Genomic DNA, 17,421 nt, shown 5'->3' with positions numbered 1-17,421 from the left:
GCTAGCCTTGAACTCAGAATCCGCCTGCCTCTTCCTCCCAAGTGCTGGGATTAAAGGCATGTGCCACCACCGCCCGGCTGAAGGTTGACATTTCCTACTCTACTATCCTTAGTCATTTTTGAGTTATCCTCATGCATACTAAGTTATTTATGCCAGTGCAATTGTAAGTATTTGTGAACAGTGCTTAACACAATGTGGTAGGCACTTGAACTGGTGCATATCACCTTCCTAAATTAATTCAGTGACAGCAGCAACCTCTCCTCATCTTACTCCTGGTGGGTCTTTCAGCTATGACAATACAACAGGTGTAACTAACTACTTTTTAACCTGATAAAGATTACTTAGGGAAAGTACATGGTCAGAGGCTTATCTCGTTCTAAAATACAGAATGGTAAAAACTGACCTTCACTGTTTATAAAGGAAGTCTACAAAGCACGCTAACCATTTGGTATAGCACTTTTCCCATTTCTTACCAAGTCTCGCTGATCTTCCTGTACCAAATCCATTTTGTGTACCAAGCAAAAGATTTTGGCTTCTGGAGAATTCTGCAGAATAGCCTCAAGGCATGACTGATAGTAGTGCATGTCCTTTTCAAGTTCACGGCTCTCCACATCAAAGACATAAATCAGAACCTCCACATTTCGGAAGATGTTGTCACGCTGGCTAGTGAAATAATTTTCCATGAAGGTATCTTGTCTGGTAGGAAAAAAAGTCTAGATAGTAAACGAATCTTCTGTTCAGTCACTCCTGCTTGAACTTTTGTTGCTTGATCAGGTGAAATATGATCTTAAACTTTAATTCAAAGAGCAAATAACAGCCAAATGTCTCTACTTCATGGTCATAACCTGCAATCCTGTAAAATCCTCCTTTCTTATATTTTGTTATTGTTATTGTTGTTGTTCTTGAGACTCCATAGCCCTGGCTAGCCTAGGACCAACAAAGATCCACCTACCTCTGCATACTTATCATGTCTGGCCTCTCCTTTGGTTATAAACACACTTACCTTCTGTTCATTCTTTGAGTGGTTAACGGTTTAACTCACGAGTCTTTTACACACACTGATCACTCTTTTATGCTACCTGTTGACCTCTTCATCTCTAACTCCAGCTTATTTCCTTATATTTCAATCCAATCCACACATCCTCATAGAAACTACCCCTACCTTGGGCCAGCTCTCTCACTGTATGCTCTCTACCAACACATCCCTCTCATCTGCAACACTTAGTACAGGCATGATGCTATACTTATGTTATGAGATCTTGATTAATAGTGTTCAATTCTCTATACAACCAGATAAGAATCACCCCTGATATTATCTCCCACTGTCTCACAGCTTTTAAAAGAAGGATGGCACATTCTTTTTTTAAAAAGAAAAGATTTATTCATTTATTCATTTATTTTATGTGAGTACACTGTTGCTCTCTTCAGACACACCAGAAGGGGCATCAGATTTCATTACAGATGATTGTGAGTCACCATGTGGTTGCTGGGAACTGAACTCGGGACCTCTGGAAGAGCAATCAGAGCTCTTAACCGCTGAGCCATCTCTCTCTAGCCCAGGATGGCACATTCTTTTTCTCTTTCTTTTATAATCAGAAAAGGAATTTATTTTAAATAAACCACTCAACTTTGCAAGATGACATTACCTCAACTTTTCTTTGAAGAAAGACAAGTATCTGATCAGTTCATAAAAACACCTTTTTCTCCCTTTGCAGGGCAAAACCACCAAGCTAAACCGAACTAAACCAAACCAACCCCCTTTTCTACCTGTTCTGATAATGTAAACAAAGGAAAACCACTGGGGGCACAAAACAAAGGTCTCCACAGGTGAGGTGCCACCAGCTACAGGTTGGCAGATCCTCCTGCAGTATCAATGGTTAGGGTCACAGCTGAGAGTGGAAGATGGCAGCTGTGCAGTTCAGAAAATGCCCAAGGGGGAGTTAGGCTGCAGAGCTGCAACTCTGATCCTATGTCATGGTAGAGCCACTGGCAGGACTTGATGGAAAGGTCTGTGTACTAACACAGCATCACACACCACTCTAGGCCTGCAGCAGGTACACTCCTGGGTCAAAATCAGCTCCCATTGGTATTAGGGTTCATTCACCATACCCTAAACTACTACTCCCAATCCACCTCACAATCTCACTTGTCAGGGACGACATAAAAAGACAAAACCTGAGGAGGTAAAAGACGATGTGCAGCTGATCATGTACCCCAGGAGTCACAGCTGTCACCTGTCTTCCAGAACAACTCAATTTTACAGCTTAACATGGTACCTAGGAAATTGCTGACTGGAGGTGAAAATGTATGAATATCAAAGAATCTGCTTCATAATATTCACAGATTTCTTTATAGGCTCTCCTAAGAGTTCAAGGAGGTTCTGTCAAGTATAGACAGCTCTGCCAGTCTCAGAGGGGAGGCACTGAACAAAGTCATGGAAACCCCAGAGATCACAGATCTAATTTTTCAAAGGCCCACAGGACCAGATTCAAGATAGGAAGGACACCAGGCAAGCTTCCTGTTCCCTTGCACTTGACTGTGCAAGAACTGGTCTTTTCTTTTGGCCAGCCCCTTTTAGTACAGGAACTGAGACCACAAACCAGGGATTCTCCTGGCCTTAGACTCCCAGACCATAGAGATGGGGACTTCTGGCAGCTGCAACTAGGCAAAGAGAAACACACCCCACCCTGGAGCAGCTTCTGGCCACACTCTAGGTGAACATAAAAATAACTTGTGCTAACCTAGCTCTTGAGCCACAAGGCCCATGCCCTTGGTCTAAGAGCCATGCTGAACTCTGACCTTGTGAACTCTGTTCATAAGAACACAAGACAGAGTGGACCTGGGTCAGGGTACACCATTTGAATAGTGGATGAAAAGAGACGACCAAGGAAAAGGAAACTCATCTCGGGGAACAACTCCTTTCAAAGGTGGATTTCTTATCTTTATGAAACAAAAGGAAGCACCATGCTGAACCAGTCTCCCAGTCCTGAGGTGTATTAACCCACCTCTGCTGTGGGTGCTGGTCTGGGTGGCCTGACTTAGCGAATAAAAGCAAGCCTCCAGCGAGACCTTGCTCTGCTCTGTGCCCTGGCTGTCCAGCTAAGGCCAGAGGTAACTCTGTGCTCCATTCTATTATGCAGGTCAACTCAGTTTCCTACTCTCTGCCACCTGTGCTCTTCCCCAGGCCTCCAGCTCCAGTCAGATGAGATGCTGGAAAGCAGGGGCCACCTCAGGGACCCCTGGCCATGCAGAGGCTCAGTGGGTGGGCAGTATCAAGTTACATTCTAAGTAAATAGCCAAAGGGTGAAGCACTCCAATGCCAATTTATTTTAAGTGGGCTCTGTGTTATCTATGGCTTGCAGGATGGGACATTTTTAGTGAACATTTGCTGAATAACACTAGTCAAATAGTCTACATTTATGAAAATATGATTTCAATGATGACTTTTCAGCAGAATGCTACCCTTTGCTCCTAGGTTGGGGGTCACTTCCCAAAAGATCTCAACAGCTAGACAGCAATAAAAAATAGTAGTGTCATTTAGTGGTGTATATGGAGTGGTATTTACAAATTTCTAATTCTGCATCTTGCTAAATACATCTGTGTGACCTTGGAAGAATCATATTGTCCCCAAAGTATAGATACTTGATCTACAAAACTGAATTTCATATTATAGTATCTAAAAACAAGGAACTTGGATAAATCTGTTGACATAGACTAGAGAATTGGAAGCAATTACAATAAGGGAAGATTTTTATCCCAAAATGTTAACTCAGATGCTAACAAGAACAAATTACTTTCTTAAGACCATTTAGTTATTTATTATTTTTTCAAAACCACCCACTGAGCATCTTTTGTATGTATGGAGCTGGGATATACTCACCAGACAACATCTCTTTTGTAAAGACACTATAATGTATATTTTATAGATTTTAACTTAATTAACATAACTAATCTATGGGTTGGTTACTTTGCTCTATTGTACAGGTGAAGCCACAGCACAGAGGGTTTGAATAATATATCCTAGACAAAGAATTTGTGCTCTTAATCACTCTGCACTATATACTATTGCTTCAACACAGAGGCACAGTAAGTGCAAATTGTATGAGTGGCCTGGTTATAAACCAACAATAGGTAAATACATGTTCAAAATCCAATCTACAGTGACAAGACTACCTAGAAGTAATTACTAGTTTAGACTCAGAACAGTCTAGTATACTAAATAATAGCTAAGAACGCAATACTAGTGTCAGTCAACCTGAAAAAGAAATCTAATTTGTGCCACTGCAAAAGAGGCCTGATCTATCCCATAGTATACATATTCAGATGGAGCTTTTATTAGAGCTACTTAAATATGTTTTATGTAGAAGGTATTTTCTAAATTGTACAAAACACAGATCTTTATTAATCAGCTGGTAATTCTGAAATATGTTTTAGCCAGTGCATCTATGCAAATGGTAGTTTTCTATGTGTATTTGCCATGCTGATTATACTAGATGACATCATTATTGCCATCAGCTTCACAAATAAGTAGGCACATAGTACTTACCCACCACAATCCCACAGGTTCAAAACCAGGTTTCCCAGAAATCGAACATGAGAATGTTCTACATCAACTGGAAGATAAATGTTACAAGTCTAGTATTTGTAGTAAAGAACATGACATTAAAGATAAGCAAAACACTAACCCATGTTGTTTAGAAGGACCAAAGTGGAGTGAAATGCTCAAAGCCATAACAAGAAGGTGATTTTTTAGCTTAGTCATGTGGTTTAGTGGCAAGGTGGGTACCTATACTACCCTATGCTAAGGAATTGGCTCTTGTGTAAGTAATTTTTAAATTTCAGTAGTTTAGTATCCAAAGCAGAAACAATCTCCAATTATAATATTAACATTAAAATTTAACACGCAAGACAGTGACATACACCATTTAACAAATATTCCCAAACCCACATTCTTACACCAACTTCCAAACAAAACTTAAAGACAGAAAGCAAACACAAAACAAACATAAAACATAACAAAACTAACTCCTGTACTGACTTCCTCTTCAGTGAATGTGTCTAGTGATTTTTCTTTCTGACTCCCCTGACATATTCAATTCCCTTTGAGTCCTTTGTAGTATCTCTTAATTTCAGTCTTTATTTTATAATCCATCGCTCAACATCAAGGAGGGCCCTTCTCTCCTCATGCCTATACTATAAAGTCTTACTGTCTTTACATCAACCTACCATAAGGTTCATCTTCTTAACACTACTTTGAACATATCACTCCCCATTCAAAACACTCTCAATGGTTCCTCCATGTTTAATGGAGGAGCATTCAAGGTCCTTCATACTTTGGCTTACAATCTACCTTTATATCTACCCAGTAATTGCATTAACAAATCCTCTCACTTCAGCCCAGTATGTTTTTATTCATAATCCCCCAACCCTACTACCCCTCCCCAGTCCCCAACACATTTTCCTCTCAGGGGTCGCAAACTTGCTAAATCAGGCCACGTGAGCAAACCTGTACCATTAAAAGCTTGCTAAATATGAGAGTAAACATCTACCATGGCCTCACGGAGGTGACAATTACTCAACTACTATTCATTTCCATGCAAAGTTATTGGCTCAGGTTTACTAGATCTTTAACATCTTAAATAGTAGCCTGAATTCTAGGTTATTATGAAAACTTTTACAGGAGATTACTATTTCCAATTTTTTCTAAAACAATGGACAGGTCAAAGAAAACAGGCACCCACAGGCCTCATCCAGTACACAGGCTATCTGTTTGCGACCTCTGGTGTTTTGTTCCCTCCCAGTATCCATTGCCTTTTCTGTCCTTTGCTGCAAAGCCCCCTTCTTCTTTTCAGAGTTAATCCTAAAACCCGGACTAATTCCCACCTCCTCCAAAAGCCCTCTTTCCCTGTCAAAAATCCCACCTACCATTATCTCTCCCTCGGAACTCATTTAAACATTTATTAAGCAACTACTCTCTGCCAGGCACTAAAAAACCTCAAGAAAGAATAATGGAAGATTTTATCAGGACTATTTCTCAGTATCTAGCAATTTTATTCTACATCATTTATGTGATTGTTAATTCAATCACATAGTAATATTTCCTGTGTCTATCTCCAAGTTGTTACTTAAACTAACTGCTATCTACTTTTCTATAATTTTATCTTCTCATAATGTATAGATACAAACCATCATGAGAAAGGAAACCATGCAGACTTTAGTTTATATAACAGTTCTGTCTCTGAATGACCTTAAGCAAGTCAAGAAAGCTTTTAGAATTATCTTCTACTTATGTGAAAAAAGAACATAGATAGTATTGACCTCACAGGATTGCTGTGAGGATTCAAAGAGCTGTATACACACAGTGCCTGGCACACAGTAGATACTCAAACTACTTCCTTTTCCCCTTCACTTCCCCCTCCTTGGAAAAGGAATCATATCTTACATGTCTTTGTATTTCCAACAGAGTCTACGAGAGAGTAGGTGCTCAAACTGCTATTAATTTGAAGACTATGTATACGGTCTAGTACTAAAAAAAAAATGGAAAGAAGTGCTACTGAGAAAGGGAAAGACAATAACAAAAGAAGCGACAGGATTCAGTGACTTTCAGATATGGGGCATATGGGATAGAAATCTGGTTTCTATTCCCATATTACAGAAACAGTTCTCATCAAGTGACTGATGGCCCCATTGCCAAATCCAATGGACTTTTGAGTCCTTGTCTTACTTTCTGCAGCATAACACTGTTGACTACTCTCTTTTCCTGAAAATTAATTCTCTTCTCTTGGTCTCTGGTATCACAGTTACAAAATCTTTGGAAGTTCCTCCCTCATGGGTTCCTATTCTTCTTTCTGTCCCATAAATGTTAGGGTTCTTAGGGACTCAAAATAGTCTTCCCCAAAGTGATATACCTGTCATAATATTACACTTACCATGTAGATACTAACTAGGCAACACTAGCGCAGATTTCTGTACTATTTTTCTGACTCATATACTGTATGTCTGTACTGTAAATATCCCAAGCTCAATATATCCAATGTAGCTCATCTCTCCTTTCATCCCAGCAAATCTGTTCTTTTTTCAGTGTTCTCCATCTTGGTGAATTTAATCAGCTGCTTAATATAAAACCACTCATCTTTTCATTCTTCTTCCCCTCACAATTCTCTCCAAGGTCCCCAGAAAGTCCTGCTGACTCTGCTTATGCATACCCCCAGCTCAGTAGCTTTGCGCCATAGCTACCACCACTACCCCGTCCAAATAAAACCCCTGCCATCCCTTAAAAATTGTTTTTAATATGATAGAAATTTACTTCTCACAGTTCCAAATTCTTGAAAATTCTGAGATCCAGCCACCAGCAATGTGGAAGTCTGGCTTATAAGTGGTACCTGTTTCTTCTACCCTTGCATTGTTCCAACCTGTACCCACATTACAGATACAGTGATGTCTCCAAATTGCTGAATTTTATACCATTCTTTAAAAAAGACTTACACATCCATGATTGTGTACACTAAGAAGAAGGCCAGAATAGTAACCCCAGAATTAATAATGGTGGTTTTCTCTAGAAAGTTGGCTTGACAATGAATAAAAATGAACATTTTATACTTAAATAATGTTCGAAGCTTTCACAAGTATTATTTTGAATTAAAAATGTAACTTTGGCCATGCTATTTCTTTGTTTAAAAATCTCTCAGCCGGGCGTGGTGGCGCATGCCTTTAATCCCAGCACTTGGGAAGCAGAGGCAGGCAGATTTCTGAGTTCAAGGCCAGTCTGGTCTACAAAGTGAGTTCCAGGACAACCAGGGCTATACAGAGAAACCCTGTCTCGAGAAACCACACACACACACACAAAAATCTCTCATAGGTTGACAACTTTTCTTGGCTTATTTATTATATATATATATATATATATATATATATATATATATATATATATATCCCATTTCCCGCTTTCCTGCTAAATTTTATGTTCCAGGTATGCCTCCCTCTGTTTCTCCTATAACCTTCCTGCTCTCTTATCATTAGAGCAACTGAAAAGAATAAAGAAAAACAGAGCTTTGGGGAATCATATTCACTTATGGGGCAGAAAGAAGAAAACATAATAAAGAATAACTCGTTTTTTTTAAAGCAGGGAGGGGTGATTAAATGCAAAGGAAGAAAATCAGAGTAATAAAGCATTAAATAAAAAGCCAAGAGAACAGAATTTTGAGGAGATAGGAAATTTTGGAGTTGTCAACAGTGTTTGAGACTAAAATATTTCATAAGCATTTTAGTGACAAATTTACCATTCCAAAAAACCACATTTTTAACATTTACCTAATAAATTAATAATATCATCATTTCTGTACTTAAAATTTCAAAGTTCAGGAGGCTTTAAATTTAACAAAATAAAACTTGACTTTTTCAGGAATGACAAACCAGGAAAACATTAACACATTAAAGGCAAACAATATTTTAAAAGTAGTATTCTTTTTTACTACCTTTAAAGAAAATCAGTAACTGCATCAAAAGGGATAACGAATACAAAGTAATATACTACATGTATTCTGAACTAGTCCACACATTTAGCAACAAACACAGACCTTTCTTCATTAGTGACAAACTCATTAATGATGATATGCCAAAATATTAAGACCAATATTTATCATTATATTGTTTACTATCTTTAATGGAATTCAGGAAATACTAACCAAGTCTTATCAGTTAACTTACTACATGAGATATCTTTAGGGGCAGGAACCCTATCCCCTTGACATTATTAAGCAAGAAATTCTTCCAGATATATACTTGTTGAATAAATGGCCTATTTTAGTGAATATGATTATATAATTTACACTGTTATGCTCATAATGATGCTGCTGGATTATACCAAAAGTATTTACAGCAGTTTCAGTAATTCTGAAATTCTTGCTGTGAGGCTACTCATTGGATTCAGGGTAATAAACCAACTCTGCTGGTAAATTAGAAACAGGAGTATCAGTGGTACCGAGAAAAGATGTTTCAACAAAGCAAATAGAATTTAAAGTATGAAGAAAAGGTCTTCCAGGAATTGATGAATTGTGTAATGTAGACAGGCTTTGTCATAACAAAAAGAAGAGCACAAACTGTGATTCCAACACTGACACTTTCTGACTGAATGCGATTAATTTTTAAGTTATACTTTCATTGTCTATTAGAATAATGATAATTGAAAACTAGAGTAAATGAAAGGGGGCATAAAAGTTACAGTAGTTTAATAAGCATCTTTAATGAAACCACACAGACACTAGCCCTATATATTTAGTCTAGAAGAGAAAAAAATTGAATATATCCAATCAAGGCACAAGAAAGAAAAACATTTGGACAATTATACTTTCTTGAGGCTAGATATCAGCTACAAGTATGACAAGATAGGAAACAGGAAACTATCTTGACCAACATTTTTGACAATTACTTAGATACTTCTCAAATATAGAACTGTATATAACTATGAAGGACAGCTAACATATCAAATGAGAGAATAAGTAGCTAAAATCCTTTGTATTATGCACAAGAAAACTGCAACCCAATGGCTTGGATTTCAAAAAAGAAACATGAACCATCTAATATAAGGATTCATTATTACATTCAAAATATTAACTGTACAAAAAAAGATGTGTATGCTTCCATAAAATACATGCAAAGAAGAGTTGTGGCTTTAATTATTATTCAGTAAAATGAAGGTTGCTCCAAAACAAGAAGGTAGGATTTCATCATTCTAATGACAAAGTAATGCCCAGATTCAGAGATATAGTAGGCCCACCCTGCCCTGATTACACCACATCTTCATTCAAGTCGTATAAGAAGAGGAAGTCCTTAAAAACATTTCAAATGTATGTCACATGAGGAACCAGAGATGTTTAAGGTAAAGATAACAAAATTTGGGAAGCAGAGAATGAGTAAGATAAATTAAGATATCGAATGTTTACAGATATTTGTAAAGAACAGAAAAGAACCATAAAAGAAAGAAAAAAGAAAGACAGATAGATAGACTTGGTACTATGTCTAGGAAAAAGTTTTCTGATCACCCAAACTGCTCTAGTTATGAAGTGCACACTACACTCCCCCAAAGAGAAATAAGGTTCCTCCTCCTTTGTATCCCAGAGTCTGGAACATAATGTTCTTGAACCCAGATTAGGGCACCTGAACAGTCCTAACTTGTTGCTAAAAGTACCGAACATGCTAGAAACCCAGATTGTAATCTGAAGGCTAGGAAGAGCAATGCCCGCCCTCACCCTGAAGCCAAGAACAAAGGCAGAATTCAGAAATGCTTCGATGCTTCAGAACGAAATGACAATCTGCATCAGAGTAGGGCACTCCCAGGATCTTCCATTTCATTGCTCTGGTAGCCATTACAGCCAAGAAAGACTATACTAACATTCTAGCCATAAAGGTCAATAAGATATTTCCCAACTCAGAGTAGATTCTTGAAGAAGACCTAGGTGTATAAAGAAAAAGAGCAGAGTGTAGAACAGGTATACCTCTCTCCTTACTATCTCCAAGTTTACCTTTTAATAAAGACAACAACTAACTCCTGTATTAAAACCATCTTAGGTTTTAATATAGTCTAGTTAAGACCTATGATTTTCCCCTTTGTATGAAAAGTTATAAACAAGCATTCTCCCAACGAAATAAGCAGGCAAAGGGTCCCTATCCTTGCCTAAGAAACTGCAGGATCCACAGGAAGTTAGCTGAAAACATTCCACTTTGCAAGCAACCTAGAAAGGAAAGCAGCTCCCCAGGCTAGTGAGCAATAATAATCAGAATTAGGCCATACATTCTGAAAAAGGAAAGCATGCTCCAAAGCAAATTCATCAACCTGTGCATTCTCAAGCTGCTGCAATCAAGTGTGTTATGCAGATTATTAACAGCCAAGTCACCTCAGTTTACAATAGGATGAAACATCTTACTTGTTGCACCAAGACGACGTGTGTCTCTGGCAATATAATTTGCAAAGATAATAGACCTCATGCTGGTCTTACCAGATCCACTTTTACCCATCAACAGGACCTAAGAACAAAGTAAGGAAAAAAGTTAGCAAATCTAGAGCAAATCTAGGATAAAGGGAGCCATTTCTCTTCTGTAGTTGGCATTTTACAGATGTGCAAGTACCAATGACCAGTATGGATATCTGTAATTAAACCATTCCTCAGCCAATGGTGATAACATTTCAAAAGTCAAGCATTTACCTGCAATGAGTTACACATCATTTTAGCAATACAAGAGTGGCAAGTTTGTGTGTGTGTGTGTATGTGTGTGTGTGTGTGTGTGTGTGTGTGTGTGTGTGTGTGTGTGTGTGTGTATGAGTATATGTATGTGTCTCCAACAAGCAGATTTCATATAGTATAACTGAAAAGTTCTTCCTACTTCTCTGTTCAAGGTCAGGCTGTTTTCCACTTCAGCCCATGATTTCATCCCTTCTGCGTATTTCTATAAGTTTTATTTCAGGTTTCTGCCTCTTCTTCTTATCTTATGCCCTACAAAATTGGATACTTAAATTACACATAAGACCATTCTTGCTTTAGCTTATCTACTTGTCTTTACCTTTTGATTCTCCTAGCCTCAAACTTTTAGCATCCATTCATAGTCAACTGAATAGATTATAGTCTCTTTGCTTCCAGCCATTTAGGGAGCCCTGACTCATCCTATATTCTCTACCATCCTTTATTCTTCTTTCTACTAAGTCTCAACTTATCCATCAAAACTTGGTTCAACAATCATCTCGGGAATATTCTCTGGAGCTGGAGATGTATCTCAATACTAGGGCACTTACCTAATATAAGTGAAACCTGGGTTCAATCCCCAGTATCCTCCCCATAAAGTTTCTCTGACCTAAATGCCTTAGGCCAGCATTCCTTAACCTGTTGGTTGCAACCCCTTTGGGGAGTCAAAAAACCCTTTCACAGGGGTCACTTCAGATCATCACAAAACACAGATATTTATATTATGATTTGTCACAGTACAAAATTACAGATATGAAGTAGCAATGAAAATAATGTTGTGGTTGGGGAGTCACCACAACATGAGCAAGGGTCACAGCATTAGGAAGGTTGAAAACCACTGGTTTAGGCTGACAGGTATCATGCCTGCCCCTCAGTGGTACTACTATATCACTGCAGACAATAAAGCTCTGTAGTCCCTCCTTCGGACAACTCTCTCACAAGACTGGAAACACTTGAAGGACAGAGGGAGAGTCTTTGTATCCTTTGTGTACTTTTTTTTATCTCCAGTGTCTAACAGGGAACAAAAGCTTGAAATGCACTCATCAAAAGAATGAACAAGCCATTAAAGGAAGAAAATGCAAGGACAACTATCTGGTTGAGAGCAAGACTTTACAGACACAAGAAAAACACCTGTTAACAAAGCCAAATAATCTTGCACTACAAGGAATCAGAGTTAAATGACTTTCAGCGTCCTTTTAAAGCATGTTTATGAGATATAGTTCTGTTAACTTTCCTTTTCAAATGAAAGAAATACCGATTCTACCTCCAATCCTAACATATCAAAATGTCTGATTACAAATATAAGAAGCTTTAATGAAAACATACTGGATATGGGTTTGTTCAATTCAACAATTTAGATATCCAGCTTTACCTAAGAAAATTTAATTGCAGCCGGGTGGTGGTGGGGCATGCCTTTAATCCCAGTACTTGGGAGGCGAATTTATGAGCTCAAGGCCAGCCTGGTCTACAAAGTGAGTTCCAGGACAGCCAGGGCTACTACATAGAGAAACACTGTTTCTCTCCAAAAACCAAAAAAAAAAAAAAAAAAGAAAAAAAAAGAAAAAAAAAAAGAAAGAAAGAAAATTTAATTGCTTAGCTAGTCTAAAATTTATATGGACATTTTCCTTGTCCTTTGCAAAACAAATTAACTAAACAATTAACTAGATTAACTAAATATTAATTAAGCAATAACTGTATTTATTTCTGAAGGTAAAGGCTAATCCTTCAATGCACATTCATTGCAGAACCATTAAAGCAAATGGCAGCTTGCCCCCTTTCTCTTTTCATAGTTCCTTAAGCTTTTCTTTGCATCTACTTTTCCCCTCTTAATTATGTAGAAATTTCTGGCATTTTTTAGGCATCTTGGTTGACAGCAACTTCAGACATTCATCAAAAAACCTCCTCCTAGCAAACTTGAGGCCCAGAATTAAATTTTAGATAAAGTCAGGCTAAAAATATGGGAGTTTTTCTATCCTTACATGTTGAGGATAATTATGTTTGTGGTGTACAGGGAGTTTATTCATGTAAACTTCCTAATATCCCTATGAAGGTTATTACCAGTACTTCACAAATGATACTAAATCCCAAAAAGGTCAAGAAATATTGCTTCTGAGCTACCGTCTTAGGGATATTGTCCCAATAAAAGTGCAAAGCAAAGCAAAGAACATCCAATTCCAGCTAGAAAAAATGCATGTAACATTTGATTTGGGTTAAAGAATCAGTGTACACACAGAGGGCTGTGTAATATTTGTATCTGGCTTGACTCCATGAGATTAATTTTAGACAAAGTAAATCTGACAGTAAATAAAGGGATGAGTGTCTCAAAGATCACATAGATTCTTGCCATAGTCCAGAAAAAGCCAGATTTCCTGAACTGCAGCTTCTTACCTTTTCCTTCATGTTACTGATGTACCTAACACATCTTACCTTTTTCTTCATGGCTGCATTTGGCATTGCCCACCTGTAGATATAAACCAAAAGATAGTGTTTCCATGATCTAATTGCCTTGGGGTGGGGGGAGCAAGTAAACAGAAAGATGCAGACGAATGTTCTTTAAAACAGCTAAGTATGGATGAGACCTCGTTTCAGAAGTCTTCATTTTCCTAAATTATAAAGCTGGGTTTATGCTCCCTGTTTCCTTCACCAGCTCAGTAGATGCTTCCTAGGAAGACATATTTAGGAATATAAAACATTTAAATTCAAGATTTGATATTTTGTCATAAAGCTGAAGCAACACTTTGGGTACTTTTATAAATCAAACAATATTGTCATAATATGAATACTATTTTTGAAATTCATCTCCTTATTTTTCAAATCTAGAAGCATCTTTGGACCTTCAATTGTCCTTCCAAGCTGTATTTCATTCATTAAAGGCACAAAGTACATATAACGCAGTTATCAAATAGGCATATCGCACTATACGTCATTGGTCAGCAAATGTCTGTCCTTTCCTTTTTTTTATCAACAAGGTGATAACATCAAATAACCTTTATAGAAAACACAAAACAACTCAGAACTGACTCAATTAGAACACTGCGCATAAACCAGGAATCTCACATCCAGGCAAAGGGTGTTTCTATTCTGTTTTCCGTCATCAAGGGCATGATATCAATCAACCATATTGATAAATTAAAGCAATTCATCACTGCAGGTTAGGGGCTGTTGCATCTCACAATACTCTTTACAATTAGCATGCCCTCCCTCCCAGGTGCAACATAATCCCCTTTACCCACCCAAGCGATCCTTCCGGCTCCCCTAGAGGAGGCTCCACTTTTGGGCCCACATTCTCTTTCTCCGTCTTTTTCTCAGAGTCAGATTCTTCCATCGCGCAACAAGTCCTTCACAGTGCCTTCTAAATCAGCAGTACCGTTCTTCTGGTTCACCTCGTCTACTGCCTATGCTCAGCACCCAGGGCCCGCGGGGCCTGATCTATCCCTGCCTCCGCCTTTGTCCACTGGGGGGCCGCTTTTCCCACAGTTACCTTTACCGACCCGAACTTAGTCTCCAGGCACAGCCGAGCAGGCCAGCCCAAAGGAGCTAGCGATTCGTTTCGGTGCGTGCAAAGGAAGAGATGGAGGAGAGGGAGGGCAAGGTGGATGAGGAGTTGGTCCCGAGTTTGGGCCTCACTCGCCAAGGTCTCAAGACCCAAAGGTAACTTGGTCAGCTTCTGTACAGACTGCAAAGGCTGAGATAACGGAATGAGCTGAGCCGAGCTGCAGAAGCAAAGCGGTCACTGCCTGGTGGCTCCTCCCGACCCCGCTGCCAGTCACGGTCCGCCTGAGGATGCTCTTACTTCCGCGCCCGCCCTTCAGGAGCGCAAGAACCTCACCGCAACCACGCTACTGCAGGCCAGGATCACGTGGGAACCTGCCGTAGTCCCAGGGCCTGTCACGTGCCGCTACCCTTTTGGGGGGGCCCTGGGTTTGCTTGGAAGAATACCATAGAGACTGCTTTAGGAAAGCCAGAGTGCCACCCGCCATCACGTGGCCTGGGCTCTCATTTCCGCGCCATTGGCCCTTAGGGCGGCCTGCGGGCACCTAGACACTGATGGACGCGGCCCCGCCCACTCGCTGCTCAGAGTTAAAGGAGAAGGTTGCAATTTCAGCACCTGCCAGCTCGTCCTTTTCACTACTCCTTATGATTAGGGCCCTGTGCATTTTTTGCATTTATGGTAACTTTTCTTCCCGTTAATCCTCATGACAGTTCAAGTAATTAAAAAAGCAATACATCTAAAGTGTTTTAAACTGTCTTTCCCATAAAAATGCTCAATAAGTTGTTAATTGCCAGGACCAGAACCACACAGAGGGTTTAACACGTCCACCACTTGACTTTTAAAAGTTACAAACATAATTTTATTTTTTCTGATGACCATGAGATACTTGCTACATACAGAGTTTTATGTGGAAAATAAGTGATTTGTCAACCAGCTCTCAAATCTGAACACAGCAAGTTCCTAAGAGCTTCTTAGGCTTGGAACTCTTTTAAATGTGACACCAAGGAAACAGGCTGAGAAAAGAAGTTGCATAGGTTGATGCTCCCTTGAAAGACTGAATTTGCCATTCACAGTCTGTGATGGCCTCAACTTTCTCAGCTTATAGGTAATGTCCTCTAGACGTCTTCCGACCCACACTCTATTAGAGTACAATAGTCTTTTGTACCCACAGTAGTTATTTCCTGTTGTACACTTTTTAATTCATAATATTCCTTTGTAGTTTTTCTTTTGTTGTTGAGATTATACTGTAGATACATCATTTCTTCTTTCCCTTTCTTCCCTCCAAACCTTGTCATATAAACCCTCCTTGCTCTTTCAAAGTCATGACTTCATTTTTCATTGGTTGTTGTTATATGCACATATATGTATATACATATATATTCCTAATATAACCTGCTCAGTCTGTATAATAATCTCATTTATATATTTTCAGGGCTGAGCAGTTGGTATTGGAGAACCAGACAGTGTATTCTTCCCGAGGGACAACTATTTCTCTTGCTCTGGGCACTCCTTGGTTGCCTGTAGTTCTTTGTGTAGAGTATAATACTTACTGACATGGCAATAATTTTGTTTATTTGATCTCTGAGTACAGGATTTTGATTTAAACGCTATAAGGACAAGCACTTAAATTTGAAAAGTGTTATCCTATACCCTAGGTTCACAGACCAGAATATGGGTATATACTCGAGTACTGTTTTTATAAAGATAGGAACAAATATGTTAAGGAATTTCTGACTAATAACAGAAAGGAGAAAAATGTATGATAGTCAGTTCTTTAAAATCCACAACACATGAGTGTATTTTGAGAATGAGCATGTCTAAACATTTTTAGGAAGTAAAGCCAGTGACAAGAGAGGAAACGATTGCTACAAAATCTCTGGAGAGGAGAAGGAGAGGAAGCCAGAGCACAGCTAGTAACATTCTTTATAGATAGAAGCCAAAATTTCTATTGAGCCATGAGTTGGAGACAAGAGTAGGCATGGATACAAAGCAGTCTCTAGAAGTTGATGATAGGTGGTGTATATGAGAAACTATCCCAGCTACTGTATTCTGTTATCAGTGTTGGAAAAGCAAGATCATTTTGGGAAATTGGCCGAGATGTTAACCATTTGAAGGATAAGCAAAAGAACAGCATAAAGAAGCATGACACGAGGATTTCTGTTTGGTACTGAAAGAACAATTAAGGTTGGAAATAGTAAGAGAGTATGGCACACATGCATGGATTGGTTTGGGGGTGTGTTTTTGCTCTAAATGTAACCAAAAACCTTAGTGGAGATAATTATAAGACAGGCTAGGTATGACCTCTGAATCTTCTTCCAGGGCTTTTGAAGGTTAAGTAGGAAACAAGGATAAGGATAAGGAGTCAAGGAATTTATAAACACTCATCTTCACATTTTCAGTGGATGCTTGTGTGGATAAGGAAAAATATAAACACATCATAGATTTGGATTTTCTTAAAGACAGAAGAAGGGGGAAAAAGATAAATTGAGATTGATTTTAGTGAAATAGTGTGATGCTTTGAACAAAAATGTTCCCCAAAGGCTCATGTGTGCATTTGTTCCCCCAATTGAAAGTGCTGTTTGGAGAAGTTTAAGAGGTGTAGCCTTGGGCTGGTGAGATGGCTCAGTGGGTAAGAGCACCCGACTGCTCTTCCGAAGGTCCGGAGTTCAAATCCCAGCAACCACATGGTGGCTC

The 17,421-nt window shown here is 38.8% G+C and overlaps 1 protein-coding gene across 2 annotated transcripts in view; it reads right to left on the bottom strand.

The window, feature by feature from the left end:
• The window catches only part of Rragb (Ras related GTP binding B), a 36,339-nt gene extending 21,234 nt beyond the window's left edge, over window positions 1-15,105 (bottom strand). Inside the window, exons 1-6 of one of the 2 annotated variants that reach the window (XM_021187868.2) lie at window positions 14,468-15,105; window positions 13,662-13,695; window positions 10,923-11,022; window positions 6,443-6,526; window positions 4,547-4,613; window positions 474-696 (exon numbers count right to left, since the gene is read on the bottom strand). In XM_021187868.2, coding sequence (XP_021043527.1) covers window positions 474-696; window positions 4,547-4,613; window positions 6,443-6,526; window positions 10,923-11,022; window positions 13,662-13,695; window positions 14,468-14,559 — 600 coding nt within the window. In that variant the 5' untranslated portion in view covers window positions 14,560-15,105. The remainder of the gene's footprint in view (window positions 1-473; window positions 697-4,546; window positions 4,614-6,442; window positions 6,527-10,922; window positions 11,023-13,661; window positions 13,696-14,467) is intronic. The other variant, XM_021187869.2, reaches the window with a different exon arrangement.
• Window positions 15,106-17,421: the final 2,316 nt, after the last annotated feature.

Source organism: Mus pahari, chromosome X, assembly GCF_900095145.1.
Source record: "Mus pahari chromosome X, PAHARI_EIJ_v1.1, whole genome shotgun sequence".
Lineage (NCBI taxonomy): Eukaryota > Metazoa > Chordata > Mammalia > Rodentia > Muridae > Mus > Mus pahari.
The sequence above is the reverse complement of the archived record's forward strand: the minus strand, read 5'-3'. Positions and strand labels throughout refer to the sequence as shown.